The following is a 24,637-nucleotide window of genomic DNA, read 5'->3' on the forward strand; positions in this document are numbered from 1 at the left end:
GCTGCAAAGAGTTGGACACAATTTAGTGATTAAACAGCAGCAGCAGCAGCAGCAGCTCTTCCTAGTGTCCCCTGTTCTTTTTTCTCCAAGGAGAACTAGAGAAAGTTATCCTGCCCCTCACATCACATTTCTATTCCCATGACTTTGCCTGGATCCAGGTTTAAAGAAACTCTTAGAATGTTCATGCAAGAAGGTAATTCAGAACAGGGCTCAGCAAGCCCTCTCTGCAAAGGGTCAGATATTAATAGTAAATATTTGTGACTTTGTGGGCCACATGGCCTCAGTCACAGCTACTCATCCCCGTAACACAGAAGCAGCAAACCACATGTGAACAAATGGGCGTGACTGCATCCCAGTAAATATTTATTTATGGACATTAAAGTTTTAATTCAGCCACATTCATGTGTCCCAAAAGGCATGTTCTTTTAATTTTTTTTCAATCATTAAAAAATACAAGAACTGTCTTCAGGCTGAGCCATTCTCAGCTTTTCTCGGCCAGTGGTCGGCCCGTTCCTCATTCAGAGTCCAGTATTTCTCAGAGTGTGTTTCCCAGAGTCATGGTCTGACATTTGTGGGAAAGACTGGGTTAAGGAGTGTGAAGCCCACACCAGGCTTCCGACTCCTACAGGGCACTATAGGTTTCCAAGAGGGGCGAGCACGTGCCAACCTTCTCTAATTTACTGACAGTGAAATGCTTAGTGCACAGAGAGTCGTGCAGATAAGCATCCCTCAGGACCAGATTCTGGGGAACATGCTTTCTGCCCCTCACCTACACCCTGCACCTGAAGGCTGAGCGCCCTGCTAGGAGGACACATGGCCAGGTCTCTTGATGGCACTGCTGCTCCCGTGGCAATGGGACAGAGCTTTTGTTTGCTTGCTTGCTTGTTTTAACTTTATGGATGTAGAAACTGAGGTTCGAGGTAGCTAGGTGACCTGCCCCTGTCATGCTGCCAGTGGCAGAGCTGGAACTCAGACCCAGCGCTCACCACACCCAGGGGCTGCTTCCCCCGCAGCCCCACCGTCTAGAGAGAAGGTTGACTAGCAGTGACGTCATTCTCTGGGAAAGCATGAGCAGTCTCCCTCTCTCCACCTCCCTCTGCCTCCCCCGCCCCTCCCCCACAGCCCCTGTATATATGGAGCTCCACAAAGCCTGGCTTGCCTGCACACCTTTACTTTGGAAACAACTTCCGCAGCTGGAACAAGAGCCTTCCATCCACCGTTACACTCCCGGTCGGTGCACGGTGTGTGTGTGTGTCGGCGCCTGCCCAACCTTCTTCCTCTACGACAGGAACCAGCCACCAGCAACCCGCAAGCCCTCAAGCATCTCTTCCAAGGCCCGAGGTGAGTGATGGGAGATTCCTGAGTACTTGGCTTTGAAGCCGTAGACCGACTGCCGACCGACTGAGCGTAGGGGCTGGGGGCACACAGAAGCCAACTTTGTCAGGGTTTATGTAAGGGTGAGATATGCCACGAGGAGGAGCTGCTCTCCCGGGTTTAACATCGGAAGAGTGTAGGCTGGAGCACCGTGAGGCCCACAGGCGAATCTGCAAGACAGGCTGAAGAGCCTGTGGCGTTTGAAAGAAGGGACCGGAATGACTCTGAGGGAGAGGCTGGAGCTCAGAGCTGCATGACAGGACGAGTGCTGGCCCCGGGCCCACTCCTCTGGCTCGTGTGTTGGCAGGCACTGCGGAGACAGACCTTCTCCTGGCTTCCCGCCCAGCTGAGCGGTGGAATACTGAGCGTCCTCAGGTGTGAGGCCAGGGCCTGGAGTAAGACAGGGAGGGACCGAGCTCTGAGGAAAGAAGAAAGGAAGAGAAGCAGAGGGCCAAGAGCCATGGAGAAGAAATCTCTGCACACAGTTATGACAGACAGACAAGGGGCTGCCCTGCCTCTAGCTTGCAGCTCTTCATACAGTCATGCAGTGGAAGGCTTCAGAGGCGATTCATGTGGAAATCTGATTCCTCCTCTTGTTCGGTCACCTGAAAAGTTACTTCCTAACGTCAAGAGTGAGTCGGTCAGCTGAGGTGGCAGAGTGAGTGCCTACCAGCTTGCCCATCCCTGTGGGCCAGGATTAAACCTGCAGCTCCTCTGGACGGTGATGAGAGTCAGAGGTGGCCTTCTCTGGGGGGAGGGAAGAAAGACCTTCCCACTTGTGTCCAGTGACTTGAGGGCAGAACTCAGACAGGCGAATGTGTTCTGCTGAGTTTGGGATCCTTGTACGTGTTCTTTGGCACATTATAACTCCCCGTTTCTTCACTTTTCTTGGTCAAATTCTGACTGGTGGGCTGTTGGCCAGAGAGGACTGTAATGGAGCAGGGAAGGCAGGGCAGGGCGTGTGTGTGTGTGTGTGTGTGTGTGTGTGTGTGCGTGCGCGCGCGCGTGCGTGCGTGCGTGCGTGCGTGCGTGCGTGTGTGTGTGAGATGCGGAGGGGCGTGGTGAGGGAGGAGGTATCGGGGATAGCCAGACCAGTGGGTGTAAGACTGAGGGGCAGAAAGGCCCTTGGGGCCGAAAAACTGTTGCCCCACCCAGGGCAGCCCGGCAAGGCCACATGTTTGAACTATTTTAACATCAGGCACCCGCCTGGTTTCAGGTTTCTCATCTGCGTGTCCCCGAGGTTGACCACAGCAGAGCCAAGGAACCTTACTCCAGGGGAACACCTCCTGGGGCCGAGGGCCTGCCTCACAGGGGTGCTCCCTTCCCCAGCAGGATGCTCCCTCACAGGGGTGCTCCCTTCCCCCAGCAGGACCCTCCCTCACAGGGGTGCTCCCTTCCCCCAGCAGGACCCTCCCTCACAGGGGCACTCTCTTCCACCAGCAGGACCCTCCCTCACAGGGGTGCTCCCTTCCCCCAGCAGGACCCTCCCTCACAGGGGCACTCTCTTCCACCAGCAGGACCCTCCCTCACAGGGGTGCTCCCTTCCCCCAGCAGGACCCTCCCTCACAGGGGTGCTCCCTTCCCCCAGCAGGACCCTCCCTCACAGGGGCACTCTCTTCCACCAGCAGGACCCTCCCTCACAGGGGTGCTCCCTTCCACCAGCAGGACCCTCCCTCACAGGGGTGCTCCCTTCCACCAGCAGGACCCTCCTGGACCTTCTTTGCTGCAGATGGGCTCTTCCATGCACATGGCTGCTCTTCCCTGCCTGAGTCTGATGCTGCTTCTCTGGAGCCCGGGGCCGTGGGTCCGGGGTCAAGAGTTCCAGTTTGGGCCCTGCCGGGTAGAAGGCGTAGTTCTCCAGAAACTGTGGCAGGCCTTCTGGGCCATGAAGGACATCGTGGTGAGTGAAGTGTTCTGGACCCAGCCTTGGAGGGAGGTGATTCTGGGCAGAGGAACATATTTGACGATTATGGAGCCCTTTGCAGCTTGCTAATCATGTTCCTACCTAGGAGCTTAGTGAAGTCAGAGATATCGTGGGTCCACATTTCCTTCTGCACTTGAGGAAACTGAGGCTCAGAAAGATGTGGTCAGTCCATAGGAAAAGAAACACAGCCCACGAGGAATAAAGAAGGAAGCCTGATTCATTTGAGCTTCATCTCTGTCCCAGGGTTACATAAGCCTTCACCCATGGGAAGTCATGGGAAATCCTTTGAGACCCACCAGAGTTTTCACCTACTGCTTTGCCAGCTCCTCCTAGTTTGTTCCCACCTGCTGAGGCCTTGATTCAAGATCGAAAGAATGTTTAATTCTGAGTTGGGAAAGAACGGTTAAAGCATCCTGTGAGACGTACTCCTTAAAAGACAATCCAGATGCAAGGCAGAATGAAGGAGTTGACAAGGCAGTCTGGGGAGAGAGGAGAGTGCTGGACTGGGACAGGACACCTCTGTGTGATCTTGACCTTGAAACCAATCCATACAGCAGCCTCCCCCCCACTCCTACCTTATCAGTTTCCTTATTTGCACAATGAGGAGGTAGGACAAAGGAGCTTTAAAGCTCCTCCTCTCAAGGATTCTTTGGCTGGAAACCCAAGAAGTGGCGGGCTGCAGGGGAAGCCTCGAGGTGCAGCCTCCCTGACTCTCCATGGAAGATGGAGGTAACACTTTGCTCCTAGTGGTTCTTAAACAAAATGGTCATATTTCTTCATGCTTCAAGTGACCAAAGGAATCAAACAAGTCCTTCATCAAAGCTGTAAGAACGCCTAGGATGCCATCTGCCCCTGGGAGCCAGGATTTGTGATTTTCTGGAGCTGGAAACTTGTACCTCCCCCCAGGAGCCAGCTCAGCATGGCCCTCCCTGGGTCCCCCCTGTGGCCTCTGAGGTCGCACAGACTAGATAGACTGAAGGGTCCAGGCAAGCAGCATGTACCTGCAAGTTTGGCTTCTATGCTGACCTCCAACCTGGAGACATCTGTCCTTTCTGTTCCCCAAGCAAGCTCAGGATAACATCACGAGTGTCCGGCTGCTGCGAAAAGAGGTTCTGCAGAACGTCTCGGTAATCAGATGCGGGGGAAGGGTGCTGTCTCCTCTGGGTGGCTGGTCTGTGGGTGAGGCTGAGGGGTGCTCCAGGGGAGGCTGATAGAAGACTTCACTTCTGTCCCGGGCTGAGCCTGCACAGGCCAGGGCTGGGTGGTGAGCCGGAGGAGGAATACCTGGGCTGGTCTCCTCAGTATCCAGGGTATGTGAATACAGGACCTGAGGAGAGGGTGGGGACTGAGGCTTGTAAACATCTGTCTCCATTTAGCCAGTCTCCATCAATTCGGATTTCTCTTCTGCTCTCATTGGCCCAGAGCCATGTGCTTAGGCCTCTTCCATGCCCCCACTTTCTTCCCACCCATCTAGGCAGTGACCCCTGAGAGACGCCAAGCTCCCCTCTGTGGCGCCTCAGGGGCCCAGGGTGCAATTCCTGTGTTCATGGACACTAGTTTTCTCTCTCTTCATTTCTTCTCCTTCTAAACCTTTCCCCTGCCAAAGCTCAGCTAACCAAGAGGTGGTGCTTTTCAAGGCCCATCACTGCCCAAAGCTATTAGAGAGGCCACGGATTGAAGAAGAAAGAAATCTAACCACATGGGAGTCGGGAGTCCTGGGCGCCAGGCCTGGGCCTGCCACTGACTGGCTGTGGGACCCCAGATGAGCCCTTCCTTTCTAGGCCTGTGGGTCCTCTGGTCAAACAAAGAGGTCCGAAGGCCCTTTAAGACCCAACGCTTCAGAGCCCCATCTCCTGGAGGATCCCTGCCTCCACTGTGCTTACCTTGCCTCGTGTGTCACGTGGGTGGTTCATTGGGGTCAGAGTGGGCAGAGGCCTGGGCTTGGCAGTGACCCTGCCACCCCCCAGGACACTGAGAGCTGCCACCTCATCCACGCCCTGCTGAGGTTCTACGTGAACACCGTCTTCAAACTCTACCATGACAAGGCGGCTGAATTCGGGGTCCTGAAGTCATTCTCTGCTCTGGCCAATAACTTCTTTGTCATCGTTTCAAAACTGCAAGCCAGTGTGAGTAGAACAAAGCTGGCACGGAGGTCCACAGGAGACGCTGTGTTTTCAGAAGACTCGTCTTCCCTTATCTGGCCCTGGCTTTTATTTCGTGACAAGGAGCCGCAGGTGTCATGGAACAGGGCACAGGTTCTGGACACGAGCAGTGCTGGGTTAAGTACGGGTCTGTTTCTAACAGACTGGGTGTCCATTTGCAAGGTGGTCAATTTCTCTTTTTTTCAAATAATCAATCTTATTTATTTGAAATGTCTTTGAGAGAGAAATTGGGAGACCAAAAAAAACCAAACCCAAACAAAACCCCAAAAGTGGTCAGTTACTTTGGGCTTCGGTTTTCTTATCTATAAAGTGCTGATAATCACCCCTACCTGGCAAGACTACTATGAGTATGAAAGGAGGCAGTCCCTGCTGCACAGTGGGAGGTCAGCATTGGCTGCCTTGGGGATGTGAGATTTGGAGCTGCCCTCTTAGGCCTTGGGAGTCCCTCTGGCATTAGTAGAAAAGAGTGGGAGAAGGCACCTCTGCTCCTACCTGACACTTGGCACAATTTTCTTTCTCTGTTATCCAGCAGGAAAAGATGTTTTCTACTCACGAGAGTGCACGCAGGCGATTTTTGCTTTTCCACCGAGCATTTAAACAGGTAATCAAGGCCGGGAACTGAGAGTTGCCCATCTGGAAGCAGACTACCCTGAACTGTTGCTCGAGAGTGCCTCAGAGACCTGATATAGAATTCAATGTAGGGGACTCCACCCAGCTTGCCCCCGAGCCTCCTGACTTAGCAGGAGCATAGCTATACTATAGCTGCATCAGCTACCATATACTTTGCATAAACACTGCAAATGACATGGCCAATTTTTCTGCCAGTGTTCAAGTTAAAATGCTATTCTATTTCCCTACAAGATGATTTCACTACCAAGGATATTCCAAAGTGAGAGCTTTATGGGTAGCTAAGGTGGGCAACTGGTGAGTCAAAAGTGAGGGAGAAAGAAGGGAGAATCCCCAACCCCAATGCACATCTGCAACATTTCCCAGGATGCCCAAAGGGTCAAGTTTGTGAAAAAGAATTATGGGAATTATGTCGTCTTTTCCTAAGTTAAGACAACAAAGAAAATTCCAATTTCATCCCCAGCTTCCTCCCCAAGACAATCCAATTTCGATCATTTTTTGAGGAACAGATATATCAGTTTATAAACAAATGGTGAAGAGCAATAACATACTAGGAAAAGGGACCACTCAGGTCTCAATTTCCTCATCTGCACAGTGGTCTCAGGTGGATGGAATCCACCCTGCATAGAGATTCTGATGCTTATTGTCAGGGACTCACAATGCTTTCCCCTTGCTCCTTATCTGCGGCTACTCACCTCCTCGCCTCCAAAGCAGACAACACATAGAGAACAGCTGATGGGTGGTGACTTTGTCAGAGGCCATCCTAAAGGGGTCACAGCCCATCCTAAAGGGGTCACAGCCCATGATCTACAGTCATACCAGGTTCAGGGGTCAGAAGGAAACCTATTCCTGTGGCTAACACGGCAGGTCTTCAACTTTCCTTTCCCTTTAGTTGGACAGAGAAGCAGCTGTGACCAAAGCCTTTGGAGAAATGGACATTCTGTTGAGCTGGATGGAGAAATTCTACCAGCTCTGAAGGCCCAGACCAGGATACCCTCCTTCTTCTCCACGTCATTTCAGATAAGGGTCCCTTCCTGTGGTCTCTGGGCACTTCACACTCTTGACCATGGGTCCTGTTCTTGGCCCAAGCTTACGTCTTCATTCTTTAAGTGACGGTAACAACAGTTATGGAAGGTTCCCTTGGATGCTGTGAATAACCTACAAAGCAGATTCCTATATTTATTACAACTCTATTTAATTCCCATCAGTGTTTTAACTGATGCCATATTTATTTGTCAGACTGAAAGTTCTATGAGAGCAGCAAGGACAGTGCCCACGTTTCTCTGTTTTCCCCCATAATCCTCGCCAGTGTGTGGGGTTAGTGGATGGGAATGCTCAGAAAATGCTTAATAAATTGGATTTTTTAAAAACCTGTCTTTGAATTGTTGAGGAACAGTGAGGGATGTTGGGATATGAAGTTGAGCTTAAGGGCATGGAAATCACATGGTTGTGACACCTCCAGGAAGAGAGCGCTGGGTGAGGGTGAGAGCACTGGTTGGAAATGTAAACGATGAAAGACAGAGCATAGAGGGTGCCCAGCACAAAGCAGACTCCCCCTCAACACGGCCTCTGCTGTCCGCCCTTCCCACCCCGCTCCCGCCAGCCCCGCCCCTCGGGGGCTCTTTCTGATCCTACTCACTCTTCCTTTGTCTCCCACCTGGGGGTGCCGGTGTCAAGCTGACACTGTGGCTGGCGTCCTCATACCTGGACGCACTGTCCCACCCGTGAGGACACTCCCTGCTCATAAGGCAGGGACCTCGGGAGCCTCTGCTTTCTAGCACTGGACCATTGTCCTGTGAGTCTGAGTTGTGTGTCTGGGAAAGGCCTTCTTCTTAAAAGCAAGACTGGGCATTCTCTAGTCTCCAGCTCTGGTTGAACTTTGTAGTTGATTTCAATCCAAAGATACAATGTCTGCCTAACTCTGCCCTCCTTCAGTTTACTTAGAAGGACGAATACATGTAGGCTGTGGGATGTCTCTTCTTCCATGATGTTAATGCTCCTGCAGCACAGTGGGCCCTCCAGGAATCCCAGATCACGGTCCTTCCCCACCTGTCCATAAACCACTTGGGCTGAACAGACTGTCTGAAAGCAGAGAGTTGTAATGGCTTTGGATAGCTCAAACAGACCAAGGGTAAGATAGTACTTGCAGAAGGAAATGGCAACCCACTCCAGTGTTCTTGCCTGGAGAATCCCAGGGACGGGGGAGCCTGGTGGGCTGCTGCCTATGGGGTCGCACAGAGTTGGACACGACTGAAGCGACTTAGCAGCAGCAGCAGTAGCAGCAAGATAGCATTAAGCTATAGAAGAAGGATAAATAGATAACAAAAGCTATTCTATTTTTTAAAGAGAGAAAATGCTGGAGTCAGGGTACTTTTGTGGATCAAGGGATGAAGACCTAAGAGGGTATCCATGTATGTCACTAACGCTAACAAGGATGGTTCTGAAAATTCACAACCCTTCATCACATCCAAATAAACTGCCCTCACCACAGGACTCCAGACAAATAGAAGATCACTAGTAAGTGCTAGCCCCAAGATTGGAGCAAAGAGGTTGCCAGGGGTGCTTCATACCAAGGTCCCTTCCTAGCTAAGGGCTGAAGCGTGTCTTCACAGGGTAGTCCAGGTACCTTCTGCTGGTGGGGAACTCAAGCTCGAGAAGGGCTTTCAAAGCAACAGCTATGCCTGCACTCCAGTCCAAGGCCATGTGGCCTAGAGCCAGAGGAGTAAGGACCCTGTGATCAAAAAGACTCTGAAGTCCATAGCCTGTCACATGGCTTAGAGAGGAGGCAGGTGGCAACAGGACAAATGCTCTGCATTCCCAGAGGCCACCTGAAAACCACCAGGGGCTCAAAAGTGTGTAAGGAGAGATGGAGGAGGGGAGACTGATCAGTGCTCGGGGCAAACAGGCAGGGACGAGACTTGAGGTGGGATGCGGGAGGTAACGAGGGTTCTGAAAACAGATGGAGTGGGTGTTGGGAACCAGCAGACAGACAAGACTCATTGACACCAAGGTCTGGGCCCAGGGGCACAGCTGGAGAGGTGAGTCAGGCAGGGAACATTGACGTAGTCATCGGAATCAGTGTCCTCCACCTTGGCAGCAGGTTGGTGGCAGAAGTTTACATATTCAGAGTCGATCTTCGGAGATGGGACATGGAGCCAGGGAATTTCAGGCACCTGGGAACGACCAAAGAAGCATCACTGGGTTTGGGTAGGGTGACTGTAGTATCCACAGTGGGCAATGGTGGGGTGGGGGTTGGGGGCGCGCGTGGTTGCCATCCTCCAGAAGGCAAAACGCAGAGGTGGCTGAGCTCCATCAGGTGGCTCAGCCCTGGGGATTTTCAGGGTGGTGCCTCACACTCTACATGACTGGAAAACCCTTAGATCTAATACGGCAGGAAGTGTTTGAAATGGGGCTCAGACAAAAATCATGTGACTAAGCATGGGTCTGAAGGAGAAACAGCCACCAGAGGAGTTTCCCCTCTGGATGAGATGACGTGACTTGTGGAATAAATATGCATCTTCTCAGGGAATTATTCAGAAGGAGGATGAGTCATCCTCTGCACCTCCATAGGGCTTTCATTCCCTGGAGAGGCTGTAACGTGACGGGACAGTGCCTTCCAGGAAGGAGTGGGTGGTTGAAGGGGAGGAAGGTGGCAGGCCGTGTGGAGCTCCACTTCCTCGGAAAGAAACTTCAGGATCATCTGCCTTCGGGATGGATCAGTTCTCGGAGGGCAGGGCTATGCCATGACCCCAGCGTGGCATAACTATTGTGAGATCCACTCAGGAAGGCTGCAGGGAGAGTCACATATTTTAACACAACCTCTGAGAAGTAGAAGTCTAGCCCCCTGAACAGAGCAGGTGCTGAGTAAGCGCTCACTGAGAGGAGCTGTTCCTTTCTGTATTTTACCAGAGAGGGAATGGGCAGCAGCTAGCTTCCAAAATGTATCTCCCACTGCCTTTTATGGTTCCTCATTTGAGACTGACCTGGCTTAACCATTTTTAAAAAGTCGCTCCCTGTGAAGGCTTAAAATATTTAGTCATTTATCATAGGCACCTTGTTGCGAACTTGTTTCATCAAGATTTTTTTTTTTAATTCCTGATAGCAGGAGTGTGAATTTCAAGCAGGGAGGAAGGGTAAAATTGGAGTAAGGTACAGGCCCACATGAGGCCATGTGTGGTCACAGAACAGTTTCCGAGAAAAGGGCTCAGTGGACATGAGTTTGAGCAAACTCCGGGAGATAGTGAAGGACAGGAAGACTGGCATGCTGCAGTCTGTAGGGTCACAAAGAGTCAGACGTGACTTAGCGCCTGAACAACAAAGGGTAGAGTTGATGGGCACTGCTGGGCCTACCTACGCTACTGAGAACTCCTCCAGCAGGGCTGAGCAAGGGCAAGCTCCAGAAGCGGGGCCTGATGGGGGCAGAGCTGTTGCCTGTTCCCAGGCATCACTCTCCCCTTTTAAGCAAGACCCACAGGGATACAGTTCTCAGCCTCCCTTGAAGGCAGGTGTGACCATGTGATTAAACTGTGCCCAGAGGTTCTCTGATACGTGAAACTTCAGGCTCCTGGTCTTAAAAAAGCAACTTCCTCTTTCTCCCTCCCATGTGCTGGGAGGCACACATAGTGCTAGTGATTGAGCATCAACCACGGATGAGGCAAGACTCCAGGGGACGGTGGAGCAACAGGCAGAAGGCATCCGAGGCCCTGGATGCCCCCATGGCTCAGGCCACCTCCTCCCGGCTCCCTGTCTTCACTTGTGAGGAAAATAGGCTTCCATCTTGCGAGCCCTGGGGTTGAGCGTTTGCTGCATCAGCCCCTGGTGGGCTTCCGTCTATGGGGTCACACAGAGTCGGACACGACTGAAGTGACTTAGCAGCAGCAGCAGCAGCATCAGCTTAGCCTCCACCCAAATTAAATCAGGGACATCTGCCACACTTAGTTTTCTTGGTTCTGGAAGCAATGATGTTTCTGCTACTGTGGATGCTTTAGAGAATAATATGTTCTCTTCCTAATTGGGGAAGACAAAGAAGAATGAATAGTTTAACATTTTTTCATACACCTGCCAATGGCCATCAATAGAAAGATGAGAGAGAGAGAGAAAAAAATGAGCTCCCTACTCCACACCTAGATTTCAAGAGGAATCTTTCTCACTCAAAGTGTTGCATTTTATCTGTACAGTCCATGGAATTCTCCAGGCCAGAAGCCTTTCCCTTCTCCAGGGGATCTTCCCAGCCGAGGGATTGAACCCAGGTCTCCCGCATTGAAGGCAGATTCTTTACCAGTTGAGCCACCAGGGAAGCCCATTTATGTCTCTAGGCCAGGCTTAATTGCCTTCAGTATACAATCTCCTCTCATCTTAGAGGGCTCACTACAAAGTACTTCCTCAGATGAAGCGGGATAACTTCCACCCTCTTAAGACCTACTAGAAATTGAATCTCTTACACAGGAAAGCCCTTCCCGTATTTGTACAGTCGTCATCTAGCATCCTCTACTTAAGCTCCCATTTATCCCATGAGAAATGCTTGGCCAGAAGCCAGGTAACTAAGTCTACCACAATTGTTGGGTAGCCGTCTACGGGCACCGCCTGAGGAGGAAATGAATTCTCACTCCCCAACGCAGGGATCCGCAGCGGCTGAGAAAGCCCGCGCCCTCCCGCGAAGCCCAAGCTCTGCAGACGGCGCGCGGGGCCACGCCCAGGTCTGGGGCCGCCCTTTTGAGCCGCAGCTGCCAATCAGAGGCGGGGCGGGGCGGGGCTTACCTGCGGAGGGGCGGAGGCTGAGGGCGCTTCGGGGCCTGGGGGCGGTGCCACCCCTCCACCTGACGGGGACGGGGAGGGCGGCATGAGGGCGGGGCCAGGGTCCAGCCCCGCCCCCAGCTCTGCGTGAAGCCCCGCGTTCCGCCGCGGTCCTGGAGGCGCGGGTCTCCCGGCTCGCGCTCTGCGCCGCGCGGTTTCTGCGGCCCCAGCTCGCGCGCCGGCCCCGGCGCGGCCCCCACTGCCCCCCGCTCCCACCCCACCCCAGGTCAGAGCACCCACAGGCCAGATATTACATTATGCGGAGCCACGCATAATGAGGTTTATGCTCCATTCACAAAATCTAGCTCTTCTATCAATGGCTAGGAAACCAAGGTCTTTTTGACATAATATAAAACATAAAGCAAAGGAAAAATTCACTCAAATGAGCAATTCACTGCTTTTCTTTGAGCCTGCATTTCTTTAGAAAATGAAGCCGCAGTTTCTGCGGCTCCAGCTCGCACGCCAGCCCTGCCCCCGTCCCCTCCCCACCCCCAGCCCCCAGCCCCGCCTCGCGCCCCCACAAGCCGACCTTCTCCCCGCTGCCTGCCCGCACACCCAGCCCTGCCCTGCTCCCGCCTGCCCGCCGGCTCACCAGCCGCGTCCACGCCGCGGGGCCGCCGAGGGCAGGCGCTGTAGATATTGTTCGGGGTGCGCGGCCGCCGGGACACGCGTGGCCGCTGGGCCAGGACCCGCTGGGAGGCGTCCAGCGCGCGCATCCTCACGGCCAGTCGGCGGACCCGCCTGGAGAGAGCTTCTCGACCAAGCCGCAGCAATAGAAAGAGGAAGGAGGGTGTCAGAGGCCCGCATTCGCCCAGTCTTACAGAAGACTAAAGACGGCCCCTTCCCCGCTGTTTGGCAGTGTCTGACCTGAGGGTGCTCACTCGGAAGTGGCACAGGCTGGCCCTCCACTGCAGGGTTCGGGCCGCGCTCCTCTCTGTCCCCATGTCCAGACCACCGAGCCCCATCCCAAGTTCCCCCAAACTCTGCTCATCCAAAGCTCCTGAGTGTCTCTGGGGGATCAGAGGGAGCTGGGTGGTCTGGGCGCTCCGTCACTGGGCCTGACCCACTCACCTTTCCGTCTCTGAACGATCCTTTTCGCCAGCAGCCCCAGAAGCGCCAGGAGTATGAGACCCAGGATGGTGGGGATCAGGACGAAGACACCTTGGTCTTCCATCCCAGACGCAGCGCCCGGGCTCTGGTTGGAGGCTCTGAGCAGGGGAGGAGCGGGGAGAGGAAGGCGAGGTCAGGAACGGAGGGGGTCTTAAGGCAGCACCCCAAGGGCCAAATTTTGAAGGCAGTTCACAGGTTTGTCCCTTGGATAACAGAATTCTCCCCCCACCCCCCACCCCCACCCCTGTCACAAAAGGGCCTATCTATGGAGTCAGGAAAACTGGATTAAATTTCAAGTTTAGCTTATTCCTGGCTGTGTGATCTTGAATTAGTTTCCTAACTTCTCTGAGCCTCATTTCCCAGTAATGAGGTTACAGTAAAACCTGTTTCATAGAACAATTTAAGGATGAAATAAAAGTGCCTATAAAGACCTTAATGTAGCTGACCCAAGCAGCAATCAACAAAGGTCAGTTCCAATTCCAGCTCTCTGCACCTCAGTTTCTTCACAAGATGATTGCAGATTTTAAATGAGTTAGTTTCTGATAACTGTGGAAGAGAGGATGTTGCCCCCTTTGCCTAGAAGGTCTTCCCTCCATTTTCTCTACATGTTGAAATCTTACTTTCCTTATCCATTGCATATGTCCTCGTTTTCTTGTCCAGTCGTGGTAAACTAGAATCAACTTTTTCTCTGTGTCACCACTTCCTCTGTTCATACCAGTTACAACACTTATCACAGTCAAGACTAGTATTAGTAAAACAACACCTAGATATCGCATGTTTTTAAGCTTTTCTACATCTTCAGGACATAGCACAATGTCTGGCATGTAGTGGAGATTTAAGAACATGTTGGTTGAGTTAATTTGAATTCTTTACCACTAGTAGGCTGTTATGGTTTAATAGACTAAAATCAGAAGTCCTGGTTCTGTTTGTAACCACTTTGCTCTCATGGGCTCAATTTCCTAATTGTAAGACCCAAATGATGTCAGAAATGCCTTTCTTCACTCACGTTTGCCTTTGCTTGTGTGTGGACTCTTTTCTAATCCTACAGACTGTAGCCTACCAGGTGCCTCTGTTCATGGGATTTTCCAGGCAAGAATACTGGAGCAGGTTCCCATTTTCTCCTCCAGGGGATCTTCCTGATTCAGGGATAGAACCTGCATCTCCTGTCTCCTACATTGGGTGGCCGATTCTTTACCACTAAGCACCTGGGAAGCCCCTTCTATTTGCTTTGGCAAAAAATAATTCGCAGGTATTACTGGTTTTCTTTGGAATCTGTTCTCATGCTGCTCCCTAGTGGTCGATAGCAGCACTTTCCTGGGCTGCACCCCATCCATTAGATGAGAGCTGGCCAGCAGAAATGTAGCCCGAGCCAGACACGTAAGTTAAAATTTCCTAGTAGCATTGAAAAAGTAAAAGGAAACACGCAAAAGTAATTTTTAAATTATTGATGGTTTAGTAGCTAATTTCATAGTCATTTAGTTCTTCCCCATCAAAACAGATTTGCATAAATGTTGAATGACTGAAAGATGTTCATCTCATCTCTACAAGATCTCCTCCTGGAGTACTGATGTGTGTATTCTTCTTAATAGGACTAATGAGTTAATGTTATAGCTATAACGCTAGTATAGCTATAGTAAATATAGCTATACTATATTTCACAGTGACTTCTAGAGACAAAGCCAAGAAGGGTCTCTGTTGGTAGACATTTCAGGGAGATTTTGGTGGATCTCCTAACTCTAGTCTCCTTTGCCCAGTTTTAGCCCATCCTGGATGGTGGAGGCATCTTACTTCTGTCTGTGAAGCCTGGTTTGGTGGTTGTTGCTGGCCGTCTGGAGCCTGAGCAGCCCCTTCTGAGCTGAGGTTTTTGAGGCTGTGATGGATGGCAGGAAGATGGTGGGCTCAGCAGTTGCTACGGAAGATGCCCTGGAAATGCGGGGGCGGTGGGTGACTGAGGGGGTGGCGGAGGCCTGGTGTGCTTGAGGCGACTCGGTCCTCTGAGCTGGTGTGGTCACTGCAGGACAGAGCAGGAAACAGTGACCTTCCACAGCCACACTCTAGTCTCTGGTAGCCTAGGGTCAACCATTTCTTTCCTGAACACATCCCTCCCTTTTAGGTAGACTACCTTTGTTCTGGCAATCCACATTGCCTGAAATGCCTTCCGAACATGCCCTCTACACCTAGTCCCTTCTGTCTATATCTGCTTCAAACTCCATTTCCTACAGGAAGTCTTCCCTGACTTCCCAGGCAGAAGAAATTTCCCTCCTCTTAACCATGGAGAAAACCTTGATTGTAGTTCAGTTCCCACCCTGACTTGTATTATATCTATGTGTTTGTCTATTCTCCCCCATTCCACACCTGTCAGTCACAACCTTGGGTATATAATGAGCTCAGTGACATCATCCCCCTCTCAAGGGCCAGCAGAGTCCTCTAGTGTAACAATATTCAATTAATGTGTCTACCTCTCAGGAAACATGTGAGGATATGGTGGAAACATTGTATGTCAAAATGCATTCAAGACAGAAAAGTGATAGAAGTGTAAAAGTATCATTAATATAATTATTCGGAGAAGGCAATGGCACCCCACTCCAGTACTCTTGCCTGGAAGATCCCATGGATGGAGGAGCCTGGTAGGCTGCCTTCTATGGGGTCACACAGAGTCGGACACGACTGAAGCGACTTAGCAGCAGCAGCAGCATAATTATTATTAATCTTACTGTCGCAAAATAGAGCTGTTACATTACTGTATGCCATCCAGTGGAAGATAGCCAAATGGGGAGCAGAAGGCGGGAGGACTTCTGGCTGGGAAATGTCTGCGCAGTCTTGGTTTCCTAGTGATTTATGGAAGAGCTAGATTTGTGAATGGAGCATAAACTTCATTGTGCGCGGCACCACCTGGTGGTGATGTGTAAGTACTGCAACTAGTGCCAGGTGGCTGAAGGATGGGCTTGATTCACCTTGGAATGCAGATCTCAAGGAGGTTCCCTCTTCCAAGACAGGGAAATACACACATGAGACTCAGCTCTGCCCTGCCAACCACTGTATGAACTGAGCACATATCCCCTCGTCCACTTTCACAATAACATAGAATTTCCCCCACTTCCCCTGCCCTAGCTTCGGGGAACTGACCTTTGGATACGAATTCTAAAGAACTGGCCTGTGCAGGCATCTGGAACCAAGGAGACATGTGCATTTGTAGAAATCTATTAAACCATGCTGGAGACTCAGGCATCGGCTCTTCTTCCCAGGATGGCTCGTAAACTACCAAAGGCAAGAGAAGTCCATTGGTGGTCTCTAGCATCAGCCTGAGGCCCAGGGGAGGGACTGCTGGTGTGAGCTGAGGCTGACTCAGCCAGGACAGATGACAATAAGGGGATGAGGACATGGTGCCCACGAGAGGAGCAGAAAAGTAACTGGGCTGGGGTCTTCCCCGGAAAAAAAATCCTCTTTCACCCTAACGCAGTGGGCATTCTCTGCAAAATCAGAGTCCATTGGGAATCTATTTTGTGAGTACTGTGTATGTCTGAGGAAGTCAGTGGAGAAAGAAGGGAGAAAGGAGGGATTCTGGAGCAATAAGGAAAGGATCGTATAAAGTAACAAATCTGGCCATCAACTGTGGCTCAAAACATGATTGTCTTTCCTTTACATTTATCCCTGATATTTCTCATGGGACAATTACAGGGCTGTTTATGTCCTTTTGCTTCCAGTTTCCTCCAATCGCAGAGCCTCTCCTCAATTTTACCCCCACTCCCCACTTGACTAGTGACCCGGAAAGATGGGCATGGTACCACCGGGGGCTCACCAATCCTGTTCTTTTCTTACAGCTTGGATAGAAGATTTGGTGGATCCTGAAGTTCAATGACTCTATGAGGTTACCGCCCCATGGATCCCAGTTTCTACTGGACTAGCTGGTACGGAAGCAGTGTTAGGGTGTGGGGACCACTGAGGCCCCATGCTTGTCCCCGCCTTCCCAGGGGGCAACGTTTCTGGGTGGCCTGGGCCTCCATCGAGTAGAGCACCTACCGCTGTGAACAGTCAGGGTGATCTGCTGGGTCTTGCCTCGGTCTGTGTTCCGGCCCACCCCACAGGCATAGACCCCACTGTCACTCTTGGTCAGCCCTGTCATCTCCACCAGGAACAGATTCCTGTCCGGGTACTGCTCCAGGCTGACTCGGTGCTTGAATTCCTCCCTGACGAATTTGCTGCTGGACACCACGGTGGTGCATCTTCCAGACTTGTCAATGGTCCGGCACAGATATATCCTCACGTGCATTTCAGGAAGTGGGCACTCGATGATAACGGATCCTCCCAGCTTTCCCTCCATCTTTACTTCTGGAAGGAACTTCGGGGCTCCGACTACCGCAGGGAGAGGGAGTTAGTGAGAGGAAGCCCCACACCCAGCCACGTCTCCAACACAGCCCTGTTTCCAACCTGGGCCCCAGTGCAGCCTCATACTCATCCCTGCATCCAGCTGCATCCCCATGAGAAGCCCTGCGCCTCCCTCATGTCTAGCCCTAGCTGCACCCACAGCCTCTTTCCATCCTCAACCCTGTTAACCTCCTTGGTCCAGCTCTATGATCATCCCTAGCTGTACGCCTGAGGCTCAGTCTGTCCCCAGCCCAAGCCTTCATGTAGCTTTCCGCCTTATCATCAAACCTGAATCTCTATAGACCCAGACATCAACCCCCTGAAAATCCAGTCAAAATGTCCATCCCACTCCGGGGGGGGGGTGCTATGGTGAACCGCCCCCCACCCCAACCAGCACGTGGCCCCCGAGTGACGTCAGTATGCTGCCGGGAGGCATAGTGAAATTCATTGCAACAGGTTTTTCTGTCTAGTTGGATCCATCCAACCAAAACAACTCTTTCACCTCCAGGTGTTTTTTTTTTTTTTAATTCAATCATTAACAGGTATCTATTGAATCATGTTCATGTGACAAGCTAGCTGACATCTCTCCCTCACAGAACGAGTCACTTATTGAGTGATACAAATCAATGGCCACTACAGCAAAGTATAATAAATCCCGTGGCGTGGTTACACAGGGCTCCTTGGAAGCAGCAAGTGGAGAGCCTGATCCAGGCTGCCACGGAGGGGGATTTGAGGAAGGCTTTCTGGGAGAAGGGACATGTAAGCTGCGGCCTGAAGGACTGGGTGTGGAGGGCTAAGAGAATGATGGTCATCCTCATTGAAGGAGGGAATACAGAGGGAAACAGGAGTGTGTTTGAGTGTGTGCACACATGGTGCGTGCCTTGGGGCTGGGGTGGAGCAGGGAGGAGTGAAAGGTGTGTCTCCTGAGTCCCTGACATCAGTAAGCTTATGGGGTGGAGAGAAGGCGGGGCTAAGCTGGAGAAGGGGGTAAGCCCGGGTATGATTGTCAACCAAGTGGGTCCCACAAGGGTCCACTTATTTCTGGGAAGATGATGCAGAGGATGGAGTGCGTGTGTTGGGGCGAGGCTGGGGGTACTGGGGTGGAGGAGAAACGCTTCTAGACAGTGAGAATTGGCCCCAGAAAGCCTAAGAGAGGAGAGAGGACACGGCATGTTCATGAGGAGGGGAAGGGTGTTCACAAGCTTCCTGAAATTCATCTGCAGAGCACACATTCAGAATCACTCCGAGGAGTCAGGGGAAGAAGTGGGGCTGCAGGCTTCTAGGTGCGCTGAGGAGGACATTCTGGGGGAAGGGAAGGATGGGGCTGCCCGGAGAGAGGAGGAAACAACCATGAGAGCGTGAGGCAGGGTGCAGGAGGCTAGAGAAGGGCTGGCTGGGAGCGGTCACAGGAGTTCGTTAGTATCTGGATGTGCAGCTGGTTAGCACACCAGGGAGAAGCAGAGGGCACTGCAGACACGTGTGAGCTGACGTGAAATCCCTCACGTGAATCACTCACCTTCGCTTTAAACACCCTGGAAACTGAGACGAGGGAGGCAGCCCTGTGACTGGAACATGCCAACGGAAGGGCGACCCATTCAAAGGGCAAAGACCCAACCAAGGGGCTGGGGGAATCCCCTGTAGGTCCAGAGGGACCACACGCACCTGTGTGCAAAGCCCAGCACCTGAGAGTGAGCACGCAAACGTTTCCAGACCAACTCAGCCAGAAAAGGGCATGCCGGCTGCTTTCTGAGGGTGAGGCGCTGTAAAATGGGCAGAGGCAAGACAGAGCAGAGAGGGGTCATGACGCACGCATCCTCTGGTGGCCTCTCTCTGTTCAGTGGGGTACTGCTGGTCACCCTCTGGCTTGCCCAGATCCTACGTTATGGACTGTATGTTTGTATTGCCCAAAACTCATGTGTTGAAGCTCCCGTATTACAGAGTGGGGCATTTGGAGGTAGGTAGGGTTAGATGAGGTTATGAGGCTGTAGCCCTCAAAATGAGATCGGTGTCCTTATTCTATTTACACAGGAGACCACATGAGCACAGAGGGAGATTTGTAGCCTTCTGCAAACCAGGAAGAGGGCCCTCGCAGAAAGCCATATCTGCCAGCACCCTAATCTAGGACTTCCAGCTTCCTGAACTGTGAGAAATAAATGTCTATTATGGAAGCCATGCGATCTATGATATTTTGTTACAGAAACCAGTGCTGACTGGGACTTCCTTAGTGTGCAAACTTTGAATGGATGAAGCACAAGGAAAACTGCTGGGTACACTGAGCTCTGGTCCCAGGGAAGCATCAGTGGGCAAGGTGAAGATGAACAGATACTACTCTCCTTGCAGTTCATAATAACTTCTAACCACAAGCAGACTTCCCAAATAGAAAGAAAGACAGATACAACCTCCAGGTTTAGAACTTAGGCACAGTGTACATAAGACTCCTATGGGGGAACTTGCTAGGATGCAGATGACCTGGTCCTGCCCTTCAGCAAGGTGATTATATCTGCTTTGAATGGGTGAGTATATCTGCTTATGAATCTGCATTTTTAGGTAAGTAACCCAGGTGCCCTTGAATTTTTGCAATTTTGAGTCTTATGATTACATTTCCAAATGATTCCAGGGAAGAAAGGGAGGAGTAGAAGTAGATGTAAAGGAATCAACCTGTTTAATATTGATGTTTTTGAGAAGCTGTGATGTGTCATTAATCTCTGAATCAGTGATTTGATTTTCAGTGGTGATGGTAGGGGAGAGGGATATATGTGGTACAAAAAGTCACTCTCAACATGTAATTGGATATAAATATATGTTCGAAATGGGCTTCCCTGGTAGCTCAGCTGGTAAAGAATCCAACTGCAATGCAGGAGACCCTGGTTCGATTCCTGGGTTGGGAAGATCCCCTGGAGGAGGGCATGGCAACCCACTCAACCCACTCCAGTATTCTTTCCTGGAGAATCCCCATGGACAGAGAAGCCTGGCGGGCTACAGTCCATGGGGTCGCAAAGAGTCAGACATGACTGAGCGACTAAGTACAGCACAGCATATGTTTGAAACATGGAAAAAAATCTTGTTTTCATCGTACAAAATAAGGTTTAGGCCCCCAAGGCCTTGGCTGGTGGCTGTGCTCTGGGAATAGACTTTGGGTTCTGCGTAGTGGTGATTTTCTAGGCAGGAGAGGTGATGAGGACCCTATCGACTCCAGTCACAGCAGGATCTCTGGAAGAAGGAAGCTGACCTGAGAGCTTTATGTTTATCAGATGGAGCATGGCTCTTAAAAAAAAAAATGAGAAACATCCCAAGCGGCTTCCCACTTCTGCTCACACTGACTTGTGTGTGTCCAGGCCTGCTGTCTGCCCTTGGTCCTGTTGCTGTGAATGGAGTATCTGTTGTCTCTCAAAAGCCAGTCCTTTGCCCTGGATCCTGAGTCCATCGCATCACTTCCTACAGAGCCTCTCTCCTGCAATCACCCCCTTTCTCTGCCTGCCGCGCTGGTTCCTCTCTTTCAGTGTTAACACGGCTCACACACATGCCCTGATAATGCCCACATTGGAAAATCCCTCAGTCGACATTCCCCCTCCCCTTCAGCTGCAACCACCCCTCTCCTGTTCTCTTTCTCAAAACCACTGAAGCCAATCCCACGTCTCCGAGCTCCTTTTCCTCCTACATCTGTCAGAATTTTGTCTCCAATATTCCACTGATACTGCTCCAGTCAAGGTCACCAAAACTTTCCTTGCTGCCACACTGGTCACTCTGCCTTCTTCGTTTTCTCATCCTCTTGGCAGCATTTGGTGGGATAGAGCCTTCCTGCCTGGGAATGCTTTCCTGGCTTCTCTGACGTCACTTTCTCAAAGGCTGTTCTTTGCCATCTCCTTACTTCTCCTTAGCTGTTCGCTTACTTCTCCTCCTCACTTACTTCTTTGCATCCTTCCTTATGTACGGCTCCTTCTCTACCAATTTTGGGCCACCCTGGGGCCTGACCCTGGGCCTGTCCTCTTCTCTGTCCCCCCTGGGTCACCCTGCAAGAGCCCACGGACTCCCACGCCTTTTAGCGCCAACTCTGTCTAGATCTCAGCACTGCGTGGATCTCCAGTCTTGTCTGTACCTCTGAGTTCCAGACTTGCCTTTTGGATCTCTCCACTTGGACTTCACTCAAACAACTAAATATATTTCACATTTACAATGGTAAAAGGAAAAAAAAAACAACTCTTGATTTCTCTTCCAAAACCTGCTCCTTTACAAGCTCTTCCTATCTCCAAAAAAAGTATCAACATCCATCCAAGTGCTGAAGCCCCAGAGTCATCCTCACAGTAAAGAATTAAGGGTAAGTTGTAGGTGTGTGTTTGTGTACTATGTCACAGCATCAAGTGTGTGCATTCTTCCTATCATAGGTCAAGGTAAAATGGTTTGAAAGCCTACATCCTATCCCACTGCCTTGCTTTACTGTGGACCTCCCTCTGGGGCCCCAAGTGATGCGGCCTGTAGTTCATGCCTCATGCACTGGGTTCCGCGACCAAGGCCACCCCCATATTTGCAGGACCTGGGGCAGGAATACAAATAAGACCCAAATGTCCTAGTCTAAATAGTTTAAAGTTAATCATCAGGCTAATAAACGTTGTTAAGTTGCTCAATCGTGTCCGACTCTTTGCAACCCCATGGACTCTAGCCCGCCAGGCTCCTCCATCCCTGGGACTCTCCAACATCTCGATAAATTTATGCACTCCTTGGATGTCCATTCTCACACATGGCTGTGCAGGGGAAAACGGCCCCAAGTTTTCTGCCTCCAGTTTCTGGCCCCTCTCCCTTCAGTTCTCATCCCTAGCTCCTATCCACTCCACAACAGTCCTGGCATATGCATGGTGGATGACCCAGCTTGCATGTATAAACCCCATCTCCTTCCCAAACAGCCACCCGAAGCCACCCTTTTACAGGCCAAGAGATAACCCTTGGATAGAAGACCCAGGTTAGTGTTGCAGAGTTGCTGAAGGTGGATTCAGAGTCATTTGGACAGGGAATTTGAGGTCTAGCAGAGGGGGTGTGGATGTAGGCTTGGGGTAAGCACATTCTTTCGGGGCTTGAACTCCTCACCCTGTGGTGACTGGCACCAGTAGAGAAGGACGAAGCCCAGAGCAAGGACCCTTCTGGAAGAATAGTCATATTGCTCTGGACAGACTGCTGGACTACAATTCAGCTACCCCTCACTTCTAGACATCTCCCACATTCACCCACTCCCTCTTCCCCCTCAGGCCTAAGTTTGGTTAACCATCCACCGTGCTCACCTATGTCCTACTGTCTCTCACAGAGTCTATTTCATTCAAACTTCATTCCTTTGGGCTTTTAGGAACTTTCAACGTTTGACTCAAACATCTGCCTTTCTTCAAAACTCCAGCCATCACAAAGAAAGCAAGTATGAATAGAAACCTACTCTGACCCCCAAGAAACTTACCACTGAATCAATAAAATATTGAGGTTTGAAAGAAGGGGCTCTGAAAAATATAGAGTAGGAGGTGGAAGTTGAGATGGGCTTGAAGGGCTGCATCAGTGGTGGAGGTGAGGGGAAGGGTGCTCCTGGCAGAAGGAACCGCATGAGCAAGGCTGTGGTGGCAGGGAAGTCCAGCACACATTCAGGAGGCTCTGCTGGCTGGAGGTTAGGAAGGTCCTGGGGAGAACGATAAGCTCAACATGTAAAAGCAGAGGCCAAGGAAGGAGTTAGTATTTCAGGAGTTTGGTTCAGTTGGCAGTAGGAGGCATGAAAGGTCGTTGGGAAGGATGATGTTAGAATCAGAGGCAAGAAGAAGTAAGGTGGATCTGGAGCCACAGGCTGTCGGGTTGCAGAAAGTAGGGAGGTAGTTAAGAGCTGCTCCTTTGTTCCTTTTCTTTTCACTCCTCTGTTCTGTCTCTAGCAGAGGCTGCCGTTTCTTCCTATCCTGGTAAGTGTGAATCTAGAAACTACATGAATTGGCCATCAGTTGGGTCAAAGTCTGGTTGGGGGTTAATGGGGAGAGGTGGGTAAAAAGCTATTTTGGCATTTTGCAGCTGATATCATAGATAGTGAAGACAGAGTAGCTGATTTAGGTGGTAACCGGTGAAAAATCTGAGATTAGGTGTCAGGCCGGTTGTATTTTTGAGCTTGATGAGATGTGGAAGTGGGGGTGCCCAAGAGATGACTGTATATCTTGATTTACAGAAGCTCTGGAAATGAAAGTGTTAGCCGCTCAGTCGTGTCCGACTCTTCATGACCTCATGGACTGTAGCCCATCAGACCCCTCTGTCCACGGGATTCTCCAAGCAAGAATACTGGAGTAGGTTGCCATTTCCTTCTTCAGGGAATCTTCCCAGCGAAGGGATCGAACCCAGATCTCCCTCATTGCAGGCAGATTCTTTACCGTTTGAGCTACCTGGGGAAGTAGGCCTAGCAAATGGACTAGGGAGTCTTCGATTGGAACTTTGAAAATTCAGGAGATAAGAGAACCAAAGAAAGAATGTAGAGGCAAGAAGAGAGAATGTTGGAGGCACTTGCTTTTCAATCCCAGATTAATAGGCTGACAGCTGGGAGAGGGGACAGCATCAGCCTTGCGAGTCAACACCTGAGGGGCAGGAGGCAGGTCTGGAGAGGAGGGCAGGGCGCTAGCTGGGAGCTGGGAGGGCCTCCACCCTTGTCCTGCCCCAGCTTCTGGTTTACAACTAAATTCATCCAGGAGCTTCAGAGCCAGAGATACCCAGCCACTCCCCTACCTGTGACCAATTCAGTCTTCTTACAGTGTCCAAGTTGTTTCTCCAGAGCACTTACCTGGAAGGAAGTAAAGCGCCCAAAGCCACAGGTCCATGGCTCCTTCCAGAGCAAGGTCCCATCCAAGGGCCCCCGAAGAGGGGGACGGAGGCCCGCTGCTCACCCAGCAGTCCAGCGCCGTCTGAGGCTCGAAAGAGATTTCTGGGCCCCTATGAGGAGTGGGGCTTGGAAATGAGGAAATGACAACCTGTCCTGTTTGCGTACTGGTTTTAGACTGAAAAAGAAAATACCAGCAAACCGCAGAGGAAGTCAGGAACTGAGAAAACATGCTGTGTTGGGTGAGAATGGGTCCCCAGGGTTCAAAGTGCCTCGAGGCAACTTCTATTAATAAACACTATTAGAAACTAACAGGCCTCATATTTCTATGCCTTGGAGGGTCCTCCTATGCTTTGTGGGGTTTATGTGTGCCAGAGTTATTTGCTTTACGCTTGTCTTCAGCATGAAAGAGCCTTCTTGCCAATTTTCTCCCTCTGAAGACGGCTGTAGGGACAGAAGCTTGGG

General features: G+C 51.2%; 2 protein-coding genes across 8 annotated transcripts; one reads left to right on the forward strand and one right to left on the reverse strand.

Annotated features, from left to right (window-relative positions):
- The first annotated feature begins 239 nt into the window (after positions 1-239).
- On the forward strand, positions 240-7,124 carry IL24 (interleukin 24). 3 transcript variants are annotated; one of them, XM_088845157.1, is made up of 5 exons: positions 240-1,341; positions 3,074-3,274; positions 4,363-4,425; positions 5,266-5,424; positions 5,990-7,124. In XM_088845157.1, the coding sequence occupies exons 2-5, from the start codon at positions 3,104-3,106 to the stop codon at positions 6,080-6,082; spliced, it is 486 nt and encodes a 161-aa protein (XP_088701283.1). In that variant the 5' UTR covers positions 240-1,341; positions 3,074-3,103; the 3' UTR covers positions 6,083-7,124. The 3 variants fall into 3 exon arrangements, with proteins under 3 accessions (XP_088701283.1, XP_088701282.1, XP_088701281.1); XM_088845156.1 differs by having other exon boundaries at positions 3,077-3,274; XM_088845155.1 differs by having other exon boundaries at positions 240-3,274.
- A 929-nt stretch (positions 7,125-8,053) lies between these two features.
- Positions 8,054-24,408, reverse strand: FCMR (Fc mu receptor). 5 transcript variants are annotated; one of them, XM_055419974.2, is made up of 8 exons: positions 24,137-24,358; positions 17,011-17,343; positions 16,117-16,248; positions 14,779-15,001; positions 12,952-13,088; positions 12,473-12,631; positions 11,845-11,903; positions 8,054-9,260 (listed from the first exon to the last, which is right to left on the reverse strand). In XM_055419974.2, the coding sequence occupies exons 1-8, from the start codon at positions 24,171-24,173 to the stop codon at positions 9,084-9,086; spliced, it is 1,257 nt and encodes a 418-aa protein (XP_055275949.1). In that variant the 5' UTR covers positions 24,174-24,358; the 3' UTR covers positions 8,054-9,083. The 5 variants fall into 5 exon arrangements, with proteins under 5 accessions (XP_055275949.1, XP_088701279.1, XP_088701280.1 ...); XM_055419975.2 differs by lacking the exon at positions 8,054-9,260 and adding an exon at positions 9,267-11,094 and having other exon boundaries at positions 24,137-24,368; XM_088845153.1 differs by lacking the exon at positions 16,117-16,248 and having other exon boundaries at positions 24,137-24,408.
- Between the last annotated feature and the right edge of the window lie 229 nt (positions 24,409-24,637).

The sequence above is a fragment of the Moschus berezovskii genome, chromosome 17, assembly GCF_049115385.1.
Source record: "Moschus berezovskii isolate FMDL1 chromosome 17, NW_MosBer_1.0, whole genome shotgun sequence".
Taxonomy (NCBI): Eukaryota; Metazoa; Chordata; class Mammalia; order Artiodactyla; family Moschidae; genus Moschus; species Moschus berezovskii.

Excerpts from the sequence above, each read along its gene's own strand:
- FCMR (XM_088845153.1), bottom strand. The coding sequence starts at position 24,404 with ATGTTTTCTCAGTTCCTGACTTCCTCTGCGGTTTGCTGGTATTTTCTT. Across the intron at positions 17,344-24,136 it reads GGCGCTTTACTTCCTTCCAG|TCGGAGCCCCGAAGTTCCTT; the intron begins GTAAGTGCTCTG and ends TCCCTGCGGTAG. Across the intron at positions 12,632-12,951 it reads GATCGTTCAGAGACGGAAAG|CTCTCTCCAGGCGGGTCCGC; the intron begins GTGAGTGGGTCA and ends TTGGTCGAGAAG.
- IL24 (XM_088845155.1), top strand. The coding sequence starts at position 2,708 with ATGCTCCCTCACAGGGGTGCTCCCTTCCCCCAGCAGGACCCTCCCTCA. Across the intron at positions 4,426-5,265 it reads AGGTTCTGCAGAACGTCTCG|GACACTGAGAGCTGCCACCT; the intron begins GTAATCAGATGC and ends GCCACCCCCCAG. Across the intron at positions 5,425-5,989 it reads TTTCAAAACTGCAAGCCAGT|CAGGAAAAGATGTTTTCTAC; the intron begins GTGAGTAGAACA and ends TCTGTTATCCAG.